General features: G+C 36.7%; 1 protein-coding gene and 1 long non-coding RNA gene across 3 annotated transcripts in view; both read right to left on the minus strand.

Annotated features, from left to right (window-relative positions):
• Positions 1–26,108, minus strand: part of LOC118274952 (Fanconi anemia group J protein homolog) — a 72,109-nt gene extending 46,001 nt beyond the window's left edge. The window contains exons 1-2 of one of the 2 annotated variants that reach the window (XM_035592762.2): positions 25,411–26,108; positions 24,895–25,006 (exon numbers count right to left, since the gene is read on the minus strand). In XM_035592762.2, coding sequence (XP_035448655.2) covers positions 24,895–25,006; positions 25,411–25,851 — 553 coding nt within the window. In that variant the 5' untranslated portion in view covers positions 25,852–26,108. The remainder of the gene's footprint in view (positions 1–24,894; positions 25,007–25,410) is intronic. The other variant, XM_050696827.1, reaches the window with a different exon arrangement.
• Positions 26,109–26,504: 396 nt separating this feature from the next.
• LOC118275074 (uncharacterized) lies at positions 26,505–27,701 on the minus strand. Its single transcript, XR_004783536.2, has 2 exons — positions 27,473–27,701; positions 26,505–27,014 (listed from the first exon to the last, which is right to left on the minus strand). It is a non-coding gene; the product is annotated as an uncharacterized LOC118275074 (long non-coding RNA).
• Positions 27,702–27,977: the final 276 nt, after the last annotated feature.

The following is a 27,977-nucleotide window of genomic DNA, read 5'->3' on the forward strand; positions in this document are numbered from 1 at the left end:
TTTGACGTTTCATGTCTCTGCTGTCTATATGAGTTTAAATAAAAAAAGAAAACTAGATAGATATTATTTGTTATGTTAACTTTATCTTTCGATTGTGTTGAGAACTTGTGAAGTGTACATTTACAATCAGACCAGAAATGCTACCAATATAAGTACGCAAATGAATAACTTTATAGAAAAAAATTTAAACAGTAATCATGACCGTTCGTCATTCGAATATTTGAAGTATTTTTAAACGTCGCTCAGTAGTAGAATTTTCTACTACGCAAACAAACCCACAGTCAAGTTAAAGCAGTTTTTTATCGTACTGTGCGATGGTCTTTACAAACGAGGGTGGCAGAGGGTCTAATCGCAATCGATACGAGCCCTGATGATGACTCCGACCTCCCGACGCAAGTATTTCATTCTTTTCGAGAATTTCTCGTTATTGTGCGCTTGCACGATGGATTTTTTTGGACTTAGATATTGGAATACCTTTGTCTAGTACCGATACAATAGTACCTGTGTGATTGGAATTCATATTGAGATAGGGAGCTAGATTTCCAAAACAAACTTCAAATTGCACAACTTTGGACAACCAAACGATACTTTTAGTTCACATTAGGGTTTAGTTTCGCTTGTTTTAAGCAGAAAGTTCTAGAACATTAATGACTAAAATGTTTTATTCTCGTCCTTTAGAACTGAGAGTGGTATTATCGAAGCTGGATAGAGATTTGAGCATTCGACTACTAAATTATGCAAATTGAATAGCTACAGAAATAGAGAGGGTCTATAATATTCATAAGCAAACAGCCGGAAGGTTGAGGTTGATTTATTCTTATGTATTACCGATCATTAGGTGGCTATAGATAGACAAGTACTTGGACATCAAAGGATGCATTGAAGACTATTTTATACCTAACATTAATTGATACAAGAACGAATTTTGAATGTAAAGCCCAGCCAAACGTGTCAAGAGTTTTAAAACATTGAATATTTAATACAAAAATACATTTGAAAGTTCTCTCACCTCCATGAATATCACTTTCAGTATCGTATTGCATATCCATTTCACATACGAGCTATTCCGTCGCACAGCGCGACAAGGGTGTTACCCACACCCTTGCCCAGCACACACACCCTTAGCCACAGCAAGTAGCGTTTAGATGAAAGTTGACATAGCATTTTGAACTTTAACTCGTTGGCTTACAGGCCGGTTCAGTGTCCATATTTCGTGGCAGAGGACAGTGTTGTGTGGAGATTGTGTATATAGAGGGTGCGCCCCTTACTGTCGCCGAACAAACATGGCGGGTCTAACGAGGTTTTTGCGAGCGCTCGTGAGCGATTTCGCGCCTAATTTGGACGTTGTACTCCCAATGTACTTTATTTAGGCTTTATGGAGATGTATGATGACGAGCCCCGATCAAATCGTTTCGGTTTTTGCGGTCGTTTTTAATTGCCGTCGAACGTTTGTCATGTTTTGATACGTTTTGGAAATGGTACAGGGCTTGAAATGGCGAATGGGGGAATTTGAAGTCTAGGTAATAGGTATAGTGTGGATTGCAAATGTCTAGCAGTACTAATGTAGAGAAAATATTACTCAAAAAGTTGATCAAATCTTTAAGATATGATAGATTTGTAGCTGCAAAAATGAAATTAGCCACTGATTTACTACGGACTACTCAATTACTACTTATTGAATTAAAAAAGTTCTAGAATATTTTTTAACATCGCTTTTCTTCTTCATATAGGCATAGCCATGAAACCATGACAGTGCAATAGTCTGTATTTTTGGTGATATACGTACCTAAAAAATAAGCACTTAGGTACGTAATAAAACAAAGATATTTATATCAAATTACTAGAATCCATAACAGATAGAACAGAAGCACCATTCCAAGTAGACAAGATAATCCAGCACTAACTACAAAATCGGTATATTGAAGTATTCATAGGTAACCGAGTCTGCTTGACCACATTTCATCGGAAGCTCACAGAATAGTATAGCTTTAGTGAAGAGCTATAGTGGCTATAGCTTAGTTCCGGCGATGTCGTGTTAGCTTCCGGATAGATGTGGTCCGATAAACGTTACAGGGAAATTGGTGATTGATTGGGTAAGATTACAATGGGTAGATTGTTTAGAATTTAAGGGGTATCTGAAGAATTAGATAATGTATGATGTTAATTGTTATCTCTATATATCAAAATCAATTGCTGTTCGTTAATCTCGCGATAAAGGGTGAACAGATTTGGCAAATTTTGGTCTTGAATTATTTGTGGAAGTCCAGAGAAGGTTTAAGGGTGAGAAAAATAAAATGTTTGAGGCCGTACGAAGTTTGCCAGGCCAGCTAGTTAGTCAATAATTTTACAATTGAAAATGTATGTCATATTTTATGAATAACACGTGTAATACGTATCAGATCGGACGTATCGGATCGTAACGAATTACCAAAGGGTACGGCTGTTATTCTCTAGCATGTTACAAAACTTTGGAACAAGCAAATAGTTTTATAAACACATTGAATCACCGGTGACCGACGTTAGCGGAGAATTTACCTTCAACAGTTTTTTATTGGCAGTCAAAGACTTAAAATACAGAAAAATAATGAGATCAATTCAACACCACACGAAGAAGAAAAGCGTAAACAGTATGACAGCAGAACCACACAGCTGGTAGGCATAACCATTATTACAAGAGTATATCTAAAAACAAAAATTAAACACAAAAACGAAATTATCAGTAGTAAAGTAAACAAACAAAACAATGGAAGCCTACATTCCCTTGTTTCAAAGGCTCATATAGAGCGTCCGCCTACAAGGGTGGCTTGGAACAGGGACAATATTGATGCCTTGGGCCATCTGACCCAACCGCAACCCCGCCCTGGATAAATACCAGTAATGGCGAAACTAGTTACTACATGTTTAAGAGTTGTACAGATCCCGTGTTTTGGTGTTTGTGTGATGTCTTAACTGAGTATGTTAATCTAGTATTTATAGGGAAGATAGATGCGTAGGTATCTGCATAAGAAACAGAGATAAATAGGAAACTAAACACCATAGTTGATGACTATTAACATAATACAAGTGATAAACTTAAGCCTATTAATAGGGATGATGACGGGGTATGAAAATTAAAAATCTAATTAGTCCGTGTCATAACTTAGACAACCATCGAATCAAAGTTTAGGAGAAATTATGAATGAAATGACGTATATGCTACCAAATACGTCATTTCTACGAATAAAATGTACCTAGAAGTGACGTCATACAAATATTGTTTGTATTAAAAAGAAAAATAAAACGCTTTATCAAGTGTTTAAACGGTTCTTGATTTTTTTATGTTGCGTACGAGAAACACGTCAGTATAAAATAACGTTTTTGGATTTAACTGAAATCCTCGGATAAATCGCAGACTGCAAACGTAACAAATAGTAAAGGTAACGCGTTCAACCCGTCAGTGATTATAAGTTTTTATGCTCCCACGACCAATAACAATACAAACAGATAAGTTGTACCAACACAACAATAAAAATCAGAAGCACCACCCGATCCTCGCGCAATTGTGCTCAAAGATTTTTAATAACAAAAAACAACTTATCAGACGGAAGATGCTGTTGACATTGTACCAACAAAACTTGAACTTCTAAACAATACTAGTTCGGTTATTTCGGACACAGTTCATTAGGCGAAGGAAGGTCTCGATAAACTGGTTACTTGTACAAATAGGATCGACAAAGAGGTTTGTTAAAAGAGCATTGGGTTTAACAAAACGTTATTAAATCTTAGTTCAGGGATAAGGAGTTCTATTGTTGGCTTTGGCGCCTTTTCATTGGGTTATTGCCATAATTATTTGGTATACAAAGTTTTTGTGTTTATTATGTTCTGGAGTAGGGTGCGCTGCAGCTGGACGGTTTAGACTGTGCATTTCAATTTTATGAAATGTTATGGTTGAAGTTTGATTTTAAATATGGATTAAAACCAACCGTTTTTAAATTAAGTTCATTTTGCCGAGGAAGGAGGGAGGTCTTTGCCCTGCAGTGGGACGATCATGGTTGAAATCTTGCCGAGGACTAAAACAATACTTTAGCAATCGTATCGCCAAAAATGTGACCGAACTAAGAACTGATAGTACACAAGAACGAACATCAAGAAAAAATAGGACAAGCAACCAAAAACATGTGTAAAATACACGAAAAGGGGAAAAAACCTCAAAAGCATTTGAAAAAGAAAAAAAACACCTCATTTATGGAACTGATATGTTCTAAACGCATTACCCAACAAAAACATAATATGGACAATGAAATACATTGTTGCATCGTTCCAGACGATTAGCCGGCGGCGGTGACAATGCAACAAAATGAGATGAAAATGTCAAAATACTATCTGTGACAACAATCACAAATGCAGCACCAGAATAAGCTACAGCTGAAGCAAACAAAACTAAACCTTACTACAAAGATATAGAGGTTATAGAAGCAGCATAAGAAAGTTTGTCTCGTAATACAACCATGATTGCCACAATAAGATTTATCTGAAGTAACACTAGAACTTGTGCGGATATCATTTGCGATTTTTTTGTCGCACTGCGTTAAATCGTGCAGTCGCGATAACAATGAATAAGCTATTGAACGAAGGAATTGTCGAGAAAGCAGGAAGACATTTTCGTTGTTTCGCAAGTTGAGCGTTAGAGATGTGTGGAGTTGCCTTCTTTATATTGTTATTAGTGAATTTAGGAAACATTAAATCAAAATGGATTATCGTTTCATATTAAAGTTAGACTAGAGCTTAGAAACGAGTATCTGTATACATTTGTTTCAACAAAATTCAGCTTTTAACAATCACTACAAAAAACTTTGTTACGCATTTTTCCACTTGAATGCAACTGAGCAGAAAAAGACAGATTTGTCTTTAGGCAGTAAACGAAATATTTCTTGAATCAATGCAAATAGACTACATAAAAATCACAAAAAACTCCCCAATTGACTACAAAATAGATAAAAACCAAAATTTCCACACCTAACAGCGAGTCCATTCCTTCGAAAACAACAACACAGTTGAAGGAGCGTCTTACCCACAAATAATTGGCCTACAACATCCACTTGCCTGCGGGGATTTTCGGATTAAACTTTATTACATCTGAAAAAAAAAACTACTAGTACAAGCGACGTACGTCCATTGTTCGCGCGTCAGGCTTTTGTGACAATTCACTATTTGTAGTAAGAGGGCAATCCTTTTAATGCGATATGTTCGAGTTTGTATCCCGTATATGTATTATATCGTCATGGCCGTCTCTTTGTGCCATGTGTTCTGTTATTTCACTTACCCCGATTGTATTGCTTTTAGGAGTATCGTAGCTAGTGTTGTTATTGAGATTTTTGTTTGTAGGAGTATCTTTTTTGGGTTTTTGGACATTGTTTTGTGCTTTAGTATCTTGCTTATTGGAGTTCTGATGGATAGCTAGTTTCATTACTACTGTTATAGTGATTTTATCACGGGCGTTTTGGGTCTTTAAGGAATATAGGTAAATTAAGAGTTTATCCCATAATTTGGAGTAACCTCATCCGTAATTTCTTCAAGGTAGGCTTATTGTTGTACACCTATTTATCTAATGTTACCTTATAGTTATCGAGAATTCTCATTTCTATTTAGTCCATATCTTTTACAAACTTTTTCTAACCTACATTACTTACTACATACCCACATTCTTAACTCCGTTTCACATAAAACAGCACATAGCCTCCCCTACGACATGCATCACTCAACGTCATTGCAAGTCCTCTGTCCCCCTGAGAGTGACGTCGAGAGGAGGGAATCAATTTCCTGCTCTCACATCGAACACTTCACAACCACTTGCGAGTATACTACCCGGCGATAAATATTGTACATCGACTTTAGAAAGATACCATTTTGTTATAAAACTTTATCAAACAAAACTAATAATTTGAGAAGAGTGTTCAAGCTTGACTAGATTTTTAGCGGTTCAAAAATGCCTGGTACTAGTTTGTTTTATGTTCTCACGATCGAAACGTTACCACATTAAGCCCTGATTGGTTGCTTAATTTGGAATTGGTCAATCAGAGTGCCGAACCTCATAAAAGGCGTTAACGTAAAAGAAACTAGGACTAGGCATTCTGATCTAGAGTAGTATACGGGGTGACTTGGCCGATTGTCATTTTCCAAACGGCGATGTGCAATATTTATCGCCGGGTACTGTATTTTGAAAAACTGTGACGTATGTAAGTACTACAGAGTGTACCTATAGAAGTGCGTTTTTGGAAATATTTTTATTTATAATTATGTATGTCTATCTCCTTTGTTGGTCGAGTCATTTGGGGTTGTAAGGGCTTTTGGGTTTAACGTCCTGATACGGTTGACTACGAGAGTTTCATTCAGAATCTCCACATCTTTGCTTTGCCGTTCTGGCGGTAAGCGGGTTGGTGGCCAAACGGAGACTTACCAACGATAAAAAAAATCTCGGTAGTATGGGGGCTTCGAATTGGGATGTCTATAATTGCTAAAAGGCATGTCGCCTATCGGGTAGGTGAAAAAATGGTGTAAGGAAGGAAATCAACTAGTAATTATTAAGTGATATTGAAGGTATATGAACCAAATGATTAGAAAAACAAATATTTCACACTAGCTATTCCTGCGCGGTTTCACCCGCTCTGCTTGCCTTCTATTGATCATAGCAATTTCTTAACGCCAAAAACCTTCCTCAATAAATGAGCTATCCAACACAAAAAGAATTATTCAATTTGAACCAGTAGTTCCGAAGATTAGCGCATACACATTTTGGCGATTCATTTTTATTTATATATAGATGAATTATTATATGTATTTTCAATATTTTAAAAGACATTTCTGGTTTACCAAAGACGCGGTGCGCGCCAACAGCATTGGATAAAAAAATACATTCTCTAGAAGCCCGGGTTGTAAAATCCGTAGGGTTTGATCAAAGTAGTGATAGATTGGAGCTGGTACAACAGGCTTAGGTACGCTAGGCTACGGTGGTTGCCTGTAAATCCTGTAATCCCTTATATGTACACGAATTTTAGTGACTAGATGTGTGTAGAGATGGATAAATATCTTGTTTATTAAGACCACGAAATAAACCGAAAACTATAATATTATTATTGTGATTTTGTATTACAAAAAATGATGTTTCTGCATAAATTGATTATTATGTTTTAAAACGGTTTACTGCCGTCACTGTTTGGCGAGGATCTCGACTAATTTCAAGCCACACTAGAGGCTCATGATTATGAGCAGTGTTGTGGAAATGGCTTGAAACGAAAACTACTTATAAAACAAATGTTTACGAGTAAGTACATAACCTACAGAAGTAAAAGAAGACATTCTTATTGAAAATCTTTCCTGTACACATTATAAACTTAGAACATTAGGGTGCTTTACCACCAGAGTTGTGCTATGCTACTTTGCTGTGGACGCGTATGGCTTCCACCAATACATATGCAATGACGGAAACGGCCTCAGCAAGTTTTATATGAAGAGATGCGTGCTATGGATCCTTACTATCAACACATGGCATATTCAAGCTGGAAATCTTCCTTGCACAGCTACATAGCTTAGTATCAGTGGAAACGGTCACATAGTTCCACAACTTAGCTATAACATCTTCGTGGTATAGCCACATAGCATATCTCTGACGGAAAAGGACACTTAAATTAAAAATAATATTCGAATCTACATAACAAACCCATGTACCAGTACATCTCTACGGAGAACTACAAAGGGTTGTGTTTGTGTTTGTACAATCCCACGGCAAATGTCATTGTACACGCGATATATTATGACGTCATCACCCAACGCCCCACCGTTCCTACTAAATAAATAGCCGACTACCCACTCTATTTTACATGAAACTTCAAAGACATATGAGGCTGACACTAAGCGCTTTTCGTGTCACATTCTCCCCCCCTATTGTCCCTTTTATAATATCTTAATTCACACCCCTAGCGATTTAACTCGGTCAACCTAAAATGTATTCTAACGCGAGGGCATAGAATGGCAATTTAGACTAATATCGTTTGCCTTTTGTAATGTAAATCTGTTTTCGTAGCAGTCAAAAATGAAACTTCACTTTAAAGAACAAGGTTGATTTTTGTGTGGAGGGTTATGTTAATTTGCTAGGGGTGTACGTACTTGAAAGCGACGTTAAGCAGGGTTGTCGGTGCGCTTTGTAATTAATACATAGGATGGCGCCATTGATATGCCAAATTGCCAATTGTGTGGCAACAAAGGATTTTTTCTAAAGGGGTGCGTGTTTATTGAGCCCAATGTTAAACCGAAATAGATGTAATAATATGAGTTTTTATTTTTGCTCAACGATTGTGCTGTGAGGATTAAAAATGTAATATAAAAAGGAGATTTGTTATTGAATCACAACGACTACGATGATGTGGAGTCCCCGGATCTCCGATTTTCCATACAAGAGCTGAATATAACTAGTTATACCAGGGTGATATTAGTAAGGCAAGAATTCCAGTGAGGAGTAAAAGTCTTGAATCTCCAAAAGCTAGGCGTCATTTGAAGGACTTCTCCTCGTCAACAAAGAAAGATACACAATTTCATTTCAATATTTTAGTAGCAGAAAGATCAGTAAATAATGCAAAGATTTACTTAGTTACATCTGAATAAGCTTCCAAAAGTCTACATAGGTACATAGACTTGCCTATTAGGATTATTATAGTAACTCCTCATACTTTTGTTTAAATCGTCATTCATCGCTTCCACAAAGTCAAATTCATCAATTAATGATAGATAGCCTATACTCAATAATAAGGATATTTTTAAACAGCTACCATTTTTATGTTTTCCCCTCTTTACTTCAGTGTACACCCCAAAAAGTGTACGAATCCGGACCGCTAAGTGCGTACCGTGATAGTTTGCAAAGGGTCACAGAGATGGCGCTGTATATGGAACTTAGGGTCCCCTTGAATAAGTTCGATGTTGTGTTGATAGATGGCAGTAAAAATAAGTTTTGTATTTTCATTTATTAGAAAGAGGAAGTTATTGCATAAGTTTAGCTTCTTATTTGTTTTATGTTGTTAATATTAAATATGATAAAAACTACAACTACATAGTAAATTAACGAAGAAGTAAGTTTGAGGATATAAAGTACAGACTATAGAACTTAATGCCCGTCTCTGCTTCTTCTTGCTAGACTTACTACTTAGGTTTGTTTTATGTTTTCATACGATTTGAATTAATTAATCATGTCATCGGACATTGGCACGGTCCTATTGTAACATCTTGTAGCTGAGATGAAAAATTATTAACATTACTCGAATGAGTTCATGAGAAATTGGCTGTTGAATACAAGTTCCTGTGTTTAGAACTCAATATTCTGGTGTTGCCCATGGACACCCCCATGGGCGGCGCCGATTATTTACCATCAGCGGATCCCTCTGCTCGTTTGTTTCAAAATCTCTAGAGATCGACTGTATAGCCCGGCCAAAATAGACGAAATTAAGTCGAATTTTAGACATAATTCGCATAGAGCTGAAATTTGGCATAGATATTAACTACATTATTATGTGAAAAGTCCCCATTGATCCCACTTTTGATAAAATAAATATTCAAGCTGAAAATCAGGTATTTTTCAAATCATACAGTTTTCTGGTTCATCACTTTTACTCTTACGACGTTCCATACGTGACATATCGCGGTTTTAATTAAATTAATCTTATTTTACATAACTAATACTCACTAATTCCGCGAGGTTTTACCTGCCGCATGCTCCTCTTGATAGGACTATGGACTATTCAACATAAAAAGAATAATTCGATTCGGACTAGTAGTTCTGGAGATTAGCGCGTTCAAACAAACTCTTCAGGTTAAAATATTAGATAGATATTAACTTGATGAGATTTAAACTTGATTATACACCATGTAAGGAATTTTACAATTTACATAGGTAAGTATTTATGTAGGGTATAAGGGCGGCCTTATAGCTAAGAGCGATATCTTACAGGCAACGTTTGGGTGAATGGAGCGTTGATTAATTTCGTGATACATTAAATTATTTTTTATATTATCGGCTTACTCACATACTGTTTGACGAGACGAAACTCGAGTCTCGACTGTAGTTGTTACTCTTGGATTATTGTAATCAGTTGTTCCTCTCAGTTGTCTCCTTTGAAGTTTAATTCCAGCTTAAATCGTGGTTCCTATTTATTAGGAATTTCCAGAAGTGTTGTGTTGTGTATTAATTTTTCATTTCGCGGACCATTTTGTCTGACTGCTGGTCGTCCACGGACCACTGACACGTGGTTTAACCACTGATGTAAGGTAAGATAGCATCATACGTATTAAAATGTGTATAGTTGATAGAATAGAATAGGTACATTTTTTTCTAGTAGTGACACTACTCCTACTTTTCGACTCCGATTAACGGACTGACGGCCGAAATGAATAACCACTTAGGTAATCTAGAATCGGATTAGGATCGTTCATTACTTTGTGGTTTATGATCAGACTAGTTACATATTAAACATATGGGGCGAAAGACAGAGCTTTCAGAAAAACTTGAAATTTTTACATTTAAGAATATGCAAGATATTCATGTACTAAAAAGGAGTCCAGCAATGAATTTACAGGCTGTTAATGACCACAACATAATGTCGAAGAAAACGTAGGCAAACGTAAAGAAAATTAGAAATACCAATTTAAAATAGATTCTGTCTGTAGGTACTTAATGAAACAATATTTCCTTTTCTTTTAAAACAAAAACGCTAATAATATTTTTACACAAGTAAACAATAAACGCGTTAGCAAAAAGCTAACACGTAGCATATACGGTTTAGTTCCGCTACTACTCACTAGATGGCGCCAGTAGTTCATTTAGTTACGGTAAAGCAACGAAACTTAAGATTGTAAGTTATTGAAATATTTACGTGTATATTAATTTAATTTTAAGTAGAAAAAAATAAACTACAAATAATTATCAGCAGTCACCACCAAAATAATAGTTTTCAATACAACATAGATAGATAAAAATTAACCATCAACTTTTGACTTTCAATCAAAGAGAACTTGCTCAGTGAAATCGCGGGTACAAAATACCCATTCTAAGTAAATACACAGCTACGTTGTTAGTTTCGATGTTATCAAACGCTAAAAACTATAAAAGTCACCCCTAAAATAAATCACCTATCAATAATGGTACCGCAGAACAAGCTGAATTTACATTAAGCCACTGCGCGAGGACGATTTTAAAAATAAAGGGGCATACTGGTAAAGGCTTGTTTTCACTGGAATTTTATTTAGTAACTAATATGGATTTTTGGGCCCGGTGTACCTATGGTAATAGGCTCGCTTTATATTTAAAACTAGCTGGCTCAGCAAACTTCGAACCTGTGTCCGGTAATAGGCTCTTCTTACCTATATTAAATACCTACAGCTGGCTCGGCAAAATTCGTACCGCCTAAAACATTTCTTCTCACCTTTTAATTGTCCAGGGAAGACCCTGGATTACCCGGATTGCCTAAATCGGCCCAGCCGTTCTCGAGTTTTAGCGAGTAAATACTTTGCAATAATTGATTCACCTTTAAATTCTAGTTCTTGATATTTTTTATGATGGTAAGCAATCAGCGCCGCCCATGGATACCCGCAACACTGAAGGAATCACAGGTGCGTCGCCCTTTTAAGAAGGAATACACTGTTTTCAGATTGACTAATTCATGTTCGTTTTTAGCCTATACATCCCGCATTACTCTCCCATGTACACACAGCTTAATACCAAAGCAAAACATTTAAACAGCAGTCACGAAACGAATAATGCCAAGCGGCCATCACATTAATAGATTGACGTGCTCAAAACTGTAAAATTACCATTCCGAATGCTATTCGAGAAAGAAAAAAACCTTTAAAAAAATGACAACGGGTGTCCTTTTAACGGTAGTCGGGTTCGTGAGGTATAATCAGTGGTATAAATCATCGTTATTATATTATAGCTTCGCCCTGCTGTTTCTGTTGGGTTTTCTAACAATTTTCTATTAAAAATTAGGCCATTTGATAGTAATATATTTGTAAGTGCAGCTTCAGTTTTAGCCCTTGGTAGGTTACACTTCGTATAACCCATATTACATGAACAGCTTATAATTGCTGAGCAAAGGTCTCTACTCACACGGACAAGGTTTTATGTGCCATGTATCTGAATGGGATGTTTTACAGTTATTCTGTTAATAGAAACTGCTACGAATGCCAAAGCCATAACAAACAAAAATCAGGAAAATCTGACCAACCATTTTGCTGTTTTAAATGGTGTACCTAATAACTAACACTATTAATAACACTATACACTTAATACTAAGCACCCCGCATTGAGCAAGCGTTATGTTTAATGCTCAAACCTACCATGAGAGAAGAGGCTTTGGTCAGCAGTGGCTATTAATATTCTGTTAATGTATGTATGATAATGACACTTAATACTTACATATAAAAGATATAAAACACACGTTGTACAAGTCAAAACACCTATAGATACTAAGGTACGGAAATAGGTACCTATACCACATAATCCCTTGTAGAAAACAAGAAGTGTTACGTACTACGATTGTTAAACATTTGTTTGGCTTCGACCACGCTCGTATATATATATCGTTACACACGCACTAGTGACGAGCAGTTTAACAGTTGACCTTTTTAGTAACAGGATCAGCGATTTGAAGGCGTGCTGGTAATTTTGGTAGCCTAGTGAAGATTAAAGAAAACCTGAGCGAAATTAATTAGGAAAGGAGACAGGTTCTAGTTTTATGTTGTGATAGGTTTAGATAATAAAGGGAGAGAGATAAAAGTGAAAGAAGAACGAAGGGTTAAGAATGGTAGGAACGGAGGCATGATACTCGAATTCAATTAATAATGTAGTACATACAATAAAGTTTACATTGTAATAGTAATTTGAGTACAGTGGGCGGTCCAGACAACCTTTGGATGGAACCCTTATAAAATTATTTGGGAATGAGTAGTGAGTGCACAATAATGGAAAAGGAAAATAGGAGAAAAAAAAAGAAATTCAACAAACAATAAACTGCAATTCTTCCAAAAACAACAAGCAGATTCACAACAAATAGCCAGTGATAAGCAAACTGAAAACATCCATCCATGAAGAAACAAAAACTACAAACATAATGAACGGACGAGCCGATTAATTTCACTTAACTACTAAAACGTGTCACACATGCCATGTCCAGAACACGTTAAAACGAGTTTATCCTAAAAGCCATCAGAGTAGAACAAGTACAGGAATGAAACTAGTTATTAATATAGACTTGAAAAAACAAGGCTTCATAAGCTTTGGTCCCTAAAAACATAATAAATAGCCCCGTTGAAATGAGCGATTAGCGACGTAAGCGCCGGCGCTCACGAAACCACCGTATGTACGTAACATAATTTTAATGACTTGTAAAATAGACGCGAGGGCTCAGAAACTAAATAATGAGCAACGGTTTTTTATAAAAACAAAAGATATGAGGGTGTTTATTGTAGAGCTATCTGTTACTGCGGTTGATAGAGGGATGGGTGGCGTGGATTTGTTTAATAAATGTGGAAAATATGCCGTGTTCGTTTCCATGCAATTAAAGTTAAACAATATCAATTTTGACTTTTGATGACGTGTCCTAATATTGACAGGAAAAAAATTACAAACAATGGCTTACAATGCAAGAGTTTTCTGCGGAACACTAACTTGAACCAAAGCGTTAACGTCGGTAAGTATAGAATTGAAGAGCACTAATGAGATACAATACAATATAGCAATAAGCAACCTAAAGCAGACACAATTTCGAAAAAAACTTAAGCAGGAAAACTGGTGAAACAAGGAGAGCATTATAAAACAGTGCAAATCTTAGACCAGGCTAGTTGAAAACCAGTAGATACTAGAGAAGCATCAAGCATTACTTATGCAAACATAACACATAGCACAAACTACATAACAAGCTGTACAATACCAGTTTACCATGATCTCGCTTTGGATGATCTTTCAGTACAATCAACGGTCGGTGTAAACTGGTTTAGCGTAGCCTCGTGTACATTATGGAACTTTGCCCGATCACAAGTAATGGTGCTCTCATTCATATCTAGTTTAATGTCCTCATTGCCATCCAACACGCAGATTTGTGTATTGTATTTACGCCGAATATAAATACAATTGTATCTTGTAGAACAAGGATAATGTTTTAGTAAACGACGATGGAGAATTTGTGCTTTTGTTGGTTTTTTTGGAAATTGATGCTTCGTTAGTTCAATGTACTATGTTGTTGGTTTTGCTATATCTAGATGGGTAGATAACTAATTTTGGTTCTATGCTAATTTAAAATTGTTTTGATCGTGCTGTTTTTGATAAGGAAATTTTAGATTATTCCTATTAAGAAAGATCATTTTTTAGCAGTCGAATCACCTGAGATCGGCGCCGCCCATGTACACCCGAAACAACAGAAGCATTACAAGTGTTACAAGTTACTAGTGCATTGGATTGAGAATTATTGCTGATTCGGGGATTAAGGGGATTGGGCTTATCCGGGCGTCGGGGATTGGAGACGATCTCCGGCCACCGTAGTTTGCTTATGGGCCTGCGGACGGCGAGCAAGGGTAGCTCACCGCCCGAACAGAACCAGACCCGTGCGTGCAGCGCGTCGCGTTCCGCGCGCGCCTCAAAGAGCCATCAGACCACCACAGATGGGGCCCAGCAGGGCTGATGCCTGATCCGGAGCTGCGGACTACCTAGCGGGTTTACCGGGGCTCCGGCTCGAAAAGCAGGAGAAGGAACGGGGTGGTTTTTAGTCAGTAAGAGTCTGACACTCCCTCTCGCCTCGCCCAAGGCGAGAAAAGTCATTGGATGATTTTCGGGGTCAAAAAAAAAAAAGGGGATTGGGGAGGGTGGTAAGGGCGGAAGGACCTCAAAATAAGCGGTACCATCGAGGTCGAGTTAGCCCATTCATGCCGAAGTATAGTTCTCCCAGACTTAGATAATTTCATCAAATACTCAAACAGATAACTACTAACAAATGAAAAAATAAGTAACAAAACCAACGTAAATCAGATAAACAATCAGAATCTTATAGATAAATCCTTCTACTACACGCATGGTTAAAAACAATCCAATAAAATAAAAAAAAAGTAAACACATAATACAATGGATACATATTTTTCAAAACGAATACTTATTTAAATCGAAACATAAAACTAAATTAAGATTAGCTTCCCTCAACAATGAAATAAACGGTTTATACTGTGAAAAAACCATTCTACCCAATCACGCGACACTGTCTGTTTATGATACCAAAAAATGGTAGATTTAAAACGTATTAAATTTTTCCTTTTTCACATTAAAGAATCGGTATTTCAGTAATCAGTGTGACACGCGATTAGTTTTGATGGCGGCAGGAATACATACGATTTGGTTTTACGACGAATTTTTGTTTTGGTAACAAAATTAAATGGTAAAGAAAAATTGTTGCATTCTTTTTGGATTTCGGAAAGGCGTTTGATTGTGTTACAAGTTCTTTATTATTAACATGTTGTTGATAGTGGTTTTAAGGATCAATGTTAAGTAAGTAGGAGTAGGAACGGTGTGGTTTTTAGTCACTAAGAGTCTGATACTCCCTCTTGCCTCACCCAAGGCGGGAGAAGAAATTGGATGATTTTCCCCCAAAAAAAAAAAAAAAAAGGATCAATGTTAAGTAAGAAAAAGTTTTGGAAAAAGGTCTTTTGAATATAAATGGATTTTCAAAAGTTTAGAATAGCATGGTAGTAGAGATTGGTCTATCCCTTTTCAGATAGATTATAAATACATAAAGACACATCGAACAGGTGATGTAATGTAAACCATAAAAATAATGATTCGTAATTACTGTGATTTGTGGCCTAAATCTAAAGGAAAATAAGATCTCGGCAAGCATTATTAAGGATTCAATTCATATTTTGTCAATCACCAATCCGTATCAGATACCGCACGAGGCTGACTTAATAACATTACAATTGCTATGTCTGATAGAAATCGCCCCAGGCGAGACCGCTCCGTATTTATTTTATAAATCTGTTCTACTATCTGTCCTTCCGCGAACAATTGAGTTATTTTTTCTACAACATTATAATAGAATATTCCTTTCGCAGACACATCTGTACATCAAAAAAATATCTCCCACCAAATAGAAAACCCAAACCATTTCTAAGGATAAACATTATCCGTTTCTAGGCAAAAATAGAAAAGCCTAGATATAAGAAAACCTGACAAAAGACGGCTCGAAGTATCTAGAAGCAAGTTTTATTCAAGAGATATATTTTTAAATACACTAGAAGACAGATAAAGATCAGGCCACAATGATAAGTTTTACAGCTATCGATAAATCGAACGGAGCGAGGGAGGCCTGGAGAATTTATAACGGAAGCCACGTAAAATACAATCGAATGTTACCATCGGTTCGTAATCGGAAGATTTTTATTCTATGGTTCACAAAGTAAATGCATGTTTAAATATTCAAAATTTGCCTACCCCTTTTATTGTCACGGCACGGAGCGACTTCCGTGCGCGATAAAACTATGGGAGGACGATACGGACGACTAGAGTGCGCGGTTACGTTTACGTTACGTTTTTTAGTTGTTTAGTTTCTTAGTTACTACATTTAATAATAATAATGTTAGATTCTGAGGTATTTAAGTCACACTTCATTTGATTTAATACTCAATAAAAGTTTCTGGTAATATAAAAAATTTTTTTTTTTGTTATTGGAAGCGACTACAAGCCAATGTCACAAATACTGCTGCAAGCGCTTTTGAGCTACGCTATTTTTTATCACAGGCCTTAAGCATATTACGTAGTGGTAAATAATACCGACCTTCGAAAAGTCTACAACAATTCCGATCGGATCTACATACCCAATTGGAATTTACACTATTATACAATATTTTCTCATAAACTATAGTATATAAAAAGTTCTACATATTGTTCTTATTTTCACCTATCTCTAATAACACTTCCATGTGTTAAGAACTAACATATTCTGCTGCGTTCATACCTTCAAATGTTCGTGCACCTTCTAACATCAATTTATATAAGATCTTCCTAGAATACCTCTTGCCTAAGTTATTAGTTGAGCACCATATACTAATAGTTTAAGTCTTTAAGAGATACGTTTGCCTTAAGTTCTATGATTTATAAATGTTGAGTTTAAGATAACTGCTACTTTAGAATTCTAGGTAAAGTATTAGGCAGTAGTTACAGCGGTTTAGAGATACGCCTTTCGTGTAAATGGAATGTTGAAGTGTAGGAACACCTATATCTTACTAATATTATAAATGCGAATATTTGTGTATGTTTGATACTCATACTCAATCATGACAAAATAGCTGAAGTGATCGGGATACTGGTAGTGGTGCCCAGCAAGAGTCTTGCAATTCTCGCATTTACCAATTAGCCAACTTAAATTTTTTATACGATTATGATAGGCTCACCACCTATTACCTACATGGGACTTACTATATAAAATGTGAAAAGTGGATGTACTTGGTACATTGCCATAAAGTGCACCTCTGCCAAACCCTTTGGGGATAAAAGGCGTGACGGTATAAAAAATAGTGCTAAAACATGGCACGGTTCGGGAAAGAAAAACCGTTGTGTTTCGACATCCACCATTAGCATAGAGGTCGCCACTGTCGGTAATGGGATGTTTCAACCCCATATGTTTACATAGCATTATGAGAGAAAACTAGGTTTTTTTGTCTGTGGAAAACAAAGGGAGGTAAGGGTTTCTGAAAGTGTTGCTTGTTACTGTGTCACTGGAATTTAAATAGCACTTCTTTGCAGTATATTTAGGAAACAAGGTGTAACAGAGCATTTGCTAATGGAGAATGTTCACGATGTTTCGAGTGATAGACACTGGGCGGCGGCGATTGTTTACTATCAGGTGATCTGTCTGATTCTTATATCATAAAAAAGTTCACTGAGTTTTATCAGTCGGCTCAGCACAGCTGTCCGGTCTTGCAGTCTTGTAGTCTATTATGACACCCACTGAAAGAGTAGGGGTACAGTGAGTCACCCACTAATGGAACTTACTAGATAATTAAACTGAGAAATTAAGCTAACGAAGTATTCCGGGGAAACACCGACGTGACGGTATTCAAATGAGACTAAAATGCGATAAACGAATGATGACCATGAATGAATTACGATAGGAGTAGATAATATCGCGATAACTTTTAGTTTTAAATACTTAATTAATTTAACCTTGTAAGTAATTGTACTTGGTATATTAACTAAATAAAACTCATGTAAATATGGAGAAAAGCTCTACTAGTTTCGACTACTTTCTATAATTTGCAGTACAAGCAAAAGGAAGGCACTCCTTTCACGAGAGAGTTTCTTAACAAAACATATTACTTATATACTTATTATTAATACAATTAACCATAAAAAATCAATTAAAACGCAACAACACCCATGAGGCAATAAGCGCCAGTAACAAAAAGCTTTCAATCTAGGTTACAAGGCACTCTGCGCCGTAATTGGCACTCGATACTCGACACTATTGCCTGTAACAAACGCAGTGATCAATATCCCAATCCTGAAGGCCTACGACACCCCAGCCATCGAACACCCGGAAACGAACGAACGCAGGGAATCATCCACCGCGTATAAATTTCTATGCAAATGAACCGGCGAAGAGCGACGTCGTGGCAATAATCGGCCGGCGGCGTCGTAAATAAAGTTTACGACGCGACGACATCGGCGGCAACCCTTGCCGGGAATTAACGCGACGCGGGAGGTAACCGATGCTGGATTGATAAACCCGACGGCGAGCGCAGGGCTGGCCCACGCGCCGACAAACTGCACACACCGGCCCACACCACTCCCACAACACCGCAATACGGACTCACGCATGCAACAATACTCGTAAACTAACAATATTATGAACTAAATATGCTAAGCTCCAACGTTTTTATTCCGCATCGTGTCCTCGGCGCGCCGGCTGGTTGCCCACCGGTCCTGGCCGGCCCTGGCGATGCAAATTAGGCTAATTGACATTAAGATTGAGAGTAAGCAACTGCGGAGGCCGATTTATGCACGCGGCGGCACCGGGAGAGGTGTGCCGGAATAGAGCGAGCTGTACCGACGTCCCAAGCACACATTAAGATCGAGATTAAGCAAAAATATACCTGCCATATTGAGCATCCAGCGGATAGCTCCGACTCGGTTTTATTCGATGTAATCACATGTACGCTGCTATAAAGCTTTGATTACGTCATATACGGGTATGTTTATGTTAACACCGGCATAAACGGCTGCGTCGAGAGCAGAAAACATCGCGTACAGTTCCAGTATCCATGTTCACATAAATATTTGTAGCGTCTGACATTCTAATCAATTCAACAATAAAGTCCTAGACAAATCGTACCAGTTCCAATGTAGAAACACAAAACATATTTTTCATATCTTTACGGACCAGCTGGATTTAGTTCATTCGTGTGACAACGGTTCGGAGCGAACGCGTCGTAGATTCAGAATTCTAATTCAATTTAGCAAAAGGGTTGCCAGCTACGCGGAACGAAAAAAACTGCGGGAAAAAGTAAAGGGAGAGTGCGGAGAAGGGAGAAACGAAATTCAAAGACATGTCTAGGGGCGGCGGCGTGTCACGTCGCGCGCGGTTTCGGGACGCGCGGGTAATTGATGCGTTCTGGATTAAGATAGCTTTTTAGGTGTCGTGGAGTGAATGTGATAGGGTGGAGGGATGTTCTGCAAATTCGTTGATACCGCAAACATCGGCGTGATTGATGGCGGACAAACTACCATTTGAAGCCATTAAAATAAAAGACAGAAAAAACAGGGCATGATGGCATAAGTCATTGTGTTGTCATAATGCAGCCGGTAAGCCGAATTCATGGAGCTGTCAAAAGTTTTCCTCAGACTTCCGTGTTCGGTTCCCGGGCGGAGGCAGCCGCGATTGAGCCGTCAAAAAGTCTGACACGAAGAAAATTGGGCGCGAAATTTTCGTGACCAAAAATGCTCGTGATGACTGTCGCCCGCCAAAACCATATGCCTGGCGGTCGACGCTTCTCACCAAATGTCTAGGGCGTTTTAAAATGTCAACCGAATTGTTTTAAACTTTAATCACGAACTAAAATCTAAACTTTTAGCTTTTTTGGCGATGTGATAGATTGACTTTTGCTTTTTAACTCGGCGATCGATGTTAACGAAAGAATTTTTAAACGCGATGGCATGAAATCGTCGTCGAGTGTCGGGGATTGCTGCTCATGAATATGAGCTTCTAGTATGGCTTGAAACTAGTAGAATTCTTCGTCAAACAGTTACGTGAGTAAGCCGAAAAACATAATATGTAATTAATTTAGTGATCGCACGCATCTTTTCTTGAGTTTCGTACATGTATAAAAAGCCATCGGCCCTATTTTTGTAAATGGTGCAAAAGTAATTGCTTCCTACAAGTGATAGATTGATGAGTTTACGTAACACAACCAACAAAATAGATCAGTCTTGAAGCTTAGCTGTGCTTGTCGAAATCAGTTTTCGAGTAGGACTATTATTTATTGAGCTGTTTTAGTCTCCGTGACTTTTATTTATTTAACTTTTCGTAACAGTAGTGTATAAGGGTGGGGTTAATGACATAGGCGTTCTTACTAGACTTTGTTTGTAGACTTTGTGTTTCACCGATAGGTTACGAGTTTCATTTAAAATACCAGGAGCCTATATAGAGAATACCTATCGTCTTTTTTTTGAGATGAGAAAATCATTCAATTACTTCTCCCGCCTTGGGCGAGGCGAGAGGGAGTGTCAGATTCTTACTGACTAAAAACCACCCTGTTCCTACCTGCTTTTCGAGCCGGAACCCCGGTAACCCGCTAGGCATCCCGCAGCTCCGGGTCACTAGGAGTACCTAACGAGCCTATTTTTTATTATGAACTAATATGTTGTTTTGTTTGGCTATTGCAGTCTCGATATTAAATTTTGTGTTCATTCCATCTCTGTGTGAGAAAAAGCCTTTGTCCAACAGTGGCACAATTACAGGCTGATAAAGATCCGTGATAATAATCATCTTGAGATTAGGATCGATATATATTTCCGAAATATTACAATGATGACGAAATGGACTATCACCAGTATATCTCAGGATTTCTAGGTCTAGTCTCTCTAGGTTCTCATATGTAGTATTATAGTTCATAGTGCCAACATTCACTTCGGTACTCACTTAAGTCTGTTTCGTAGATGCACCGCGAATATGACGAGAGCCCCTTAAGATGTTGTTCATTATGTGCAACCATTTTGAGTGCTGCCTCAAAATGGTTGTTGTAATAATAGGGTAGCTGACTATTTTTTATTTTAATGTCCGTCTTGCAGATTATTTTAGAACATAAGACATGTATTTTTTGTTTTCTTACCTGTGTTCTAAAGGACAATATTTTTGGAAATAATAACTACACTTTGTATTGAGACACGATATAATGAACTTTTTAAAACAACCTCCAGGCAATTCTGCAAGGCTAGTACCGTATTAGTTTTTTTATTGAATGTCAATCGTAATGTGTTTCATAGTGGCTTAGTTTCCCTCCTATGGCAGTACAATACAATTTACGAGCAGTTACGGAATTGCAGATACGCCATACACGTTGCCTAAGCGCGAACATTTCTAGATAAACTATAAAACCATAGATAAAAAAACTTTATCATGAACAAAGAGGTTGTTATCGACCAACAATGGCGGAATTTTAAAATTATTGTAATGGCAACACATAGAAAACGACAACATCTCTGTTGGCAACACTGAAAAAACTTGTACACATGACTGGTGCGAAATTATAGGCCATTAATGAGCTATTATGTATGAAACATCAATAAATTGATACCTGTATGGAATAAGAAATAAAACTGACCATAGATAATAGTAATGGGGTCCTAGAGTCCCACTGCAGTATTCATAGGAATAATAAATATTGTAATTATGGTAAAAAATTGTACCACCGTTTTGTATAGTCTGTATTAATTATTTATTGTAATATGATGCACTTATTTACTAACTATTAAGTATTGCAAAATTCATTTGTTAAGTCGTGCTTTGCGTGCTAAGGTTATTTGGTAAGTGTATTCTTAGCCTTCTAGAAAACTAGTCTTTCCAGTGTGGGAGAGCCATGCTTCGGCACGAATGGGCCGGCTCGACCGGAGTGATACCACGGCCTCACAGAAAACCGACGTGAAACAACGCTTGCGTTGTGTGAGTGAGGTTACGGGAGGCCCAATAACCCCTATTCCCAATACCCGATTCCCCAACAACCCTTAAATTCCTAACCCCCAAAACAACGGCAACGCACTTGTCTAGCCAAAGTCCAGTCATCCAGGTGTCATTTCCCTAGAAACAATTTAAATTCAACTTGTTTTGTACTTATATTTTCTTTTGCTATAATCCCAACCCCCAACTAAGTTGTGATTACTTCTGACCTCACACAAACACGAGGAAAATTAAATGTTATGAAAGCGAATACGGAAGTCACGTAACGATACCCAATTGTAATTAACTTCCGAATTAAACCCCGTTTATAAAGTAATCTTTCTTTTAAAACTTAACTTTTTACGCAGAAAATTTCGCAAAAAAAAAAACACAAAGTAGGAAACAATAATTCACCCCGCGGTACCAAGGCAACATAAATCGAAGGTAAGTATTACGTATTACGCAATTAAACTTCGGAACCCCTCAAATTCGATGTCGAAATCTCCAATTCAGTATTTCGCCCGAAGAGCTTCGATGATGTAACTCTTAGAATTTCAAATTTCGCCCACTTCCGTGACGAAATATTTCGGTGTAGCCTGTGTACTTCGAGTGTGTACAAGTTTCGGTGTAAAACTGCATTACAATGGGGGCCGGGTTGTTCGCTGTACTTGTGGGTTGTTCGTGAATGTTTTCATACAACTTCAGGTGAATGTCGCGTGGAATTGGGGAGTATTTGTTCATTGTATGTCAAGTAGTGATTGACAACTGCTACTTTTGATTTGACTGAGGGCTATTTTGTCAAACATGTTAGTACTTGTAATGAAAAGATTATGAGCATCACAATGTGTTCCATTTTGTTTAGATCAAAGTAATCTAATGGACTTGTTATAGATGGCTTTGGGTACTCAAATGCCTGTCATTAAAAAAATTGGCAGTCCAGTGAATTGGAAAGGCATCCAGCATTGGAGAAACCGACAAGAGATGACTATAGATTAAAAATATGATGCCTTAATAATATTGTATAAGTTATAACCCTTGTGACCAAACCAAAATAATAATAGTTATATCTACGTAAGTACGAACTGAACCCTAAGAAGAAGAATTACTCTCAATACGAAGGACTCAAGACCCAAGGCTGAACCGAAAAGGACTTCAAACAAATCCTTCTAATCAAATTCAAAACTTAACAAACATAACCTAAAAAAATGGCAGCCTACGTCTCTATCCTTCGGAACGCGATTGCATGCAACAAATGCATTCGGTATCGGTGAAGCGCAATTTTCGTGTTAGGCTGTACGATTTGTCGTGCGACAGTCATCTATGATTTATATTACGGCCTACAAGGCATGGTGGCACGCAACACTTGTGATCAATTGTCGCTTTACCGGCTTCTAGGGAATATTTTGAGGATCGCTTGTAATGAAATAAACCGTTTGGTGGATGGTAAAGGCAGAGTAGAATACATTATTTGTCATTATGGATCCTCAATTCACGGGTTTCTTAAAGAGGTTTTCCACCAGAGATGTGTAATGCTACGTTGCTGTGCTGTACTGTTGTTGCTGTTGCTGCCGTAGGTAATCATATTCATTGGTACACATAGCTTAGCACTGGTGGAAACGCACTCAGCTAAGCTATGCTTTTTATATGGAAAGATACGAGAAAGCAAGCCGTATGTGCCCTGCTTCAATTTTACGATGACATTCTTGTTTTAGGGTTTTTTTCATTTTCAGAAACGCAGTCGGGTTTTTTAGTTTTTTAAATTACCTTTTTTTTCATACCCTATAATAGCAAACCCTTTTATGTAGAGGAGGTTGGTCTCGTAGTCATGACCTCTTTATTACAATAGGTCATTGAATCTTCGAATTCTTTAGCCGATTAGTCATATGTTTTACATACAAACTTGTCCTTACGTCCTTACAATAGCGGTTAAAAAAACAATTATCACATTTGGCGCAGCCGTTCGGAAATCGCGCACGTACATACATGCATACATTTCGGTGATTCATTGTAATTATTTTTAGAAGTTAGACATTAATGAGCGGAAGGAATAACAGTATCGCAAAAATGGTTGTAATACGTAAATTGTAACGTCATTGTTGATTAAAATGTGTCCTAATTATTATATCCTACTTCCTTCCAACTAATTCTTCTATCTAAAGTTGCTTTTCCACCAGAGATGTGCTATGCTATGTTGCTGTGGATGCGTTTGGCTTCCACCAAACATATTTATTGGTATACATAGCTTAACACTGGTGGAAATGGATGCAGCTCAGCTGTGTTTTTTTATATGGAAAGATGCATGTTAGCCTTTACTTCTTCGTCTCTGGTGGAAAGGAACCCTTAACCTACTTCCTACTTATTTTATAAACGCAAAAGTATATAAGAATGAATTGATCTTTCATATAAAAATACTGAATGGATCCAAGTGTGGCGTACCTTGAGAACCTTGAGCTAGATTATGATAACATACAGGCCTATTATGTATTTATACTTAAATAAAAGCTGGAAATAAAGGCTGTCTTAAGATAAAACATTTTTATTTATTTTTTTCTTTTAAGTTAAAAAATAAAGTATGTGAGACGATGTCATTCTTTAGAGCTCAATGTTTCATTCATTTTATTGAAAAGCTTAGCAAATACTAAAATATTGGAACATATCATTAACTATGGTAAAGCTTACTTACTTTGTTCATGTTGCTGCCACGCTAGAGCTCCGCAGAGTAGTGCAAGCGTCTTTCCCGAACCTGTTGGACTCTCCAGTATGCAATTTTCTTTTTTCTTAATAGCATTTATTATCTACAACCAAAGAGTATGTGTTCTTACGTGTGATTTACAAAATAAAGTAAGTTTGTTTATTAAGATAAATGGTTGAATGGATTGTACCTAACATTTTAGGTGTAGGTGCTGCATAAAGGTGCAAATATAATAGAATATGAATGAAATAGAAGGTTTTTATTTTAACTTTAATTACTATGAAATAACTATGTAGAAGTACCTTTATAATCCAACTTAAATAGATGATTTTATTACACTCCGACTTATATTAGACGCCTGTACATAAAACCACCTCAAATTGAAATTGTAATTCCATTTAATTTTAGACTTTACTACAAAGCAGTAGTTAGTTTAGTACTAGTGTGTGTTACAATCGAATTAAAAAAAGTTTGAACTAAAGTTTTACTAAGTAAAAGGTATCTTACCTTAGACATTAAAGCGATTTGACTACCATAAGGGTTGACGGGCAACATAACATTGACTCCTTCAATCATCCTATTGAACACATCCTTAGGAGGTTCTATAGGCGGTCTAGTCTTCACAGACTTCACCACAGGCACGCTGACATTCTGTTTTTGAGGGAACAACGCCTTAACTGCAGCGTTCCTCTGTTTACTCCTATTGTTCTCCTTTCCTTTGCGATTTTTAGAGGAAAACAAGGACTTAATAGCCGCCTTTTTCTTCGCAACAACCTCTGAGCTATCCTCATCATCAGACATGAAGTCATTGTCGAAAGAAAACTTATTGAATTCCTCGTCGCTACTTATGGCTATTACATCCTCTGTGAGGTTATTTTGAACAGTTTTTGAGCAACCAGGCCCGTTAAAACTGTCATCATCGTCAGATATTTCGATTTGCGAGTCCATTGTTCCAATATTCTTGTAAACAAATCAATGTGAATCACTTTTTGCGTTATAAAACCACTTCCCGCGCTTAAGTTTTTAATGGATTTCAAGCATTTACGTTAATGTTTCTTTCACAGTTCACACAGTAAATGATTGCTATTTAGTTTTTAAGCTTTAAACACTAACGGTATTACATTTAAATTACAGAAATACGAAGAAAAAAACAATATCTTGCAAATATAAACAACTGAGACCGGTTGACAGATGAATTTGACAACTGACGTTGTCAAAAGTTGCGTTTCGTTTATTCCTAAGCGTAAATTCAGCCGTTAAACATAATTATTCGAATTATAGTGACGAAATAAGCAGTTGGTAGCGTATAGTAATAATATAAAGAAATAGCATACAAATATTTAAATTCTAACAATTTTCAATTCTCAAAGGGGTAGGCAGAGGTGGACGCGGACGTATTTTGATAATAAGACATTTTTTATTACGTCATGTTACTTGAGTTTTACAAAACTCACCAAATATTTTACATTTATACAATATACAAAAAAAAATAAAAATAATTTGATTTCATATAATCGGGTATCGAACTCGACATCTCTTGCATACAAACAACAGTTCATGGTAAAAATAAAAAGCAGGACTTTAAAAATAAATAAGTAAAAGAAATTGAAAGGATTTATGATTTATTTCAGTTTTTTTATATTTTTACAAACATATGGTGATTAGACTACATTTTTAAACGTTCTTAATTTTCATAGTGAGTCTGCTTGTATGGTTTAACAATGCTAAGCTATGTTAAGCTAGCCCTAAGACTTCGTTCTGGGCACTATGCGTCAGCAAAGTTTGCCTTTTTGATGTGTAAATTGCCTATTTGATATTTAGAACATTTGTCGATGGATTATATCAAAACCAAACAATGATATGGACTCACTGATTACTCAAAAATTTTAGATGTTGTTGGGCCCGTACAAATTATTTTAGTGAATCCTAAAACTGAAACAGCAATAACATTATATAATTTAGCAAGGATGTCTAATCATGTATGTTTATTTTATGTGTGTTTATATTGTACGTATAAAGTACGATGGGGTTGATCAGTCCGTGAAAAAACCCCTCTAAAAAAATTAAAAAAAAAATCTTTATTAATTTCTTCAAAACACAGGTCTGAAGATCTGCAACAAAATAATAATGAAAGCTAGGTATTATATGTTACACACTTGGTACAGTATTGAGTGATGACTTGTAAATGAACCTTTAGGACTATGATTTCCAACTGGCCCTCCATGCGCCTATATGTTGGGTTAGGTGAAGAAAAAAAAGAACACAACAACTAACTATAAACTACCTTTAAATAGGTACAATATTCAGTTACAATCACTTGATCTAAGTATTAAGGATATTTTTAACAAAATCATCATCATATTCTCAAATTAGCCACAAGACTGAACAAAGGTCTTTCAGATCTACGAACTAGTGTTGAGTGTAGCGGCTCTCGCCGACCGATCAATATAATATTATTTATTTAATCGAAATACTAGTCAGTGTCAGAGAGTCGTCTTAGGAGCAGATTTTTTTTATGACGCTTTAGAAGACACACAACGAATGAAAACGCAAATGAATAAAATTGTACCTTCTCCATTAAAAAAAAATTGCCGCCCATGTCTTTTCACCAATTTCTCTGTGGTGACGTTAGGACGAGGTATGAAAATAGAGATAAAACAAATGCCCAGCCCATCCAACACATGTTTATAAAGTTTTTCTATTGAATTATTCTACTTCTGTAAAAACTGACTAAAAAAGATTGACAGCAAATTTATTATCTTTTGTACCTAAATTCTGACTTTGCAACGGTTAATGAAAAAAAAGGTTGTCAATAATTAAACAAAATAGGTTCTTAAAAATTTTCATATTTGTCTATGATACTGATTTGAATGTCCCACTCAAGATCTCAATAAAAAAAATCTACTATGACATTTACATTAATATGCCTATTTTAATCTTACTTTTGCTTTCAATTAACAAAATTGCGCTCAACATTTTATTTGGCCTCTAGATACTTAGATAGATAGCTATCGTGACAATAATAAAAATGCATAAATGTATTTTATTGTTCACCCACCATTAACGCTCTCGGT

This window comes from Spodoptera frugiperda, chromosome 11 (genome assembly GCF_023101765.2).
Source record: "Spodoptera frugiperda isolate SF20-4 chromosome 11, AGI-APGP_CSIRO_Sfru_2.0, whole genome shotgun sequence".
Lineage (NCBI taxonomy): Eukaryota > Metazoa > Arthropoda > Insecta > Lepidoptera > Noctuidae > Spodoptera > Spodoptera frugiperda.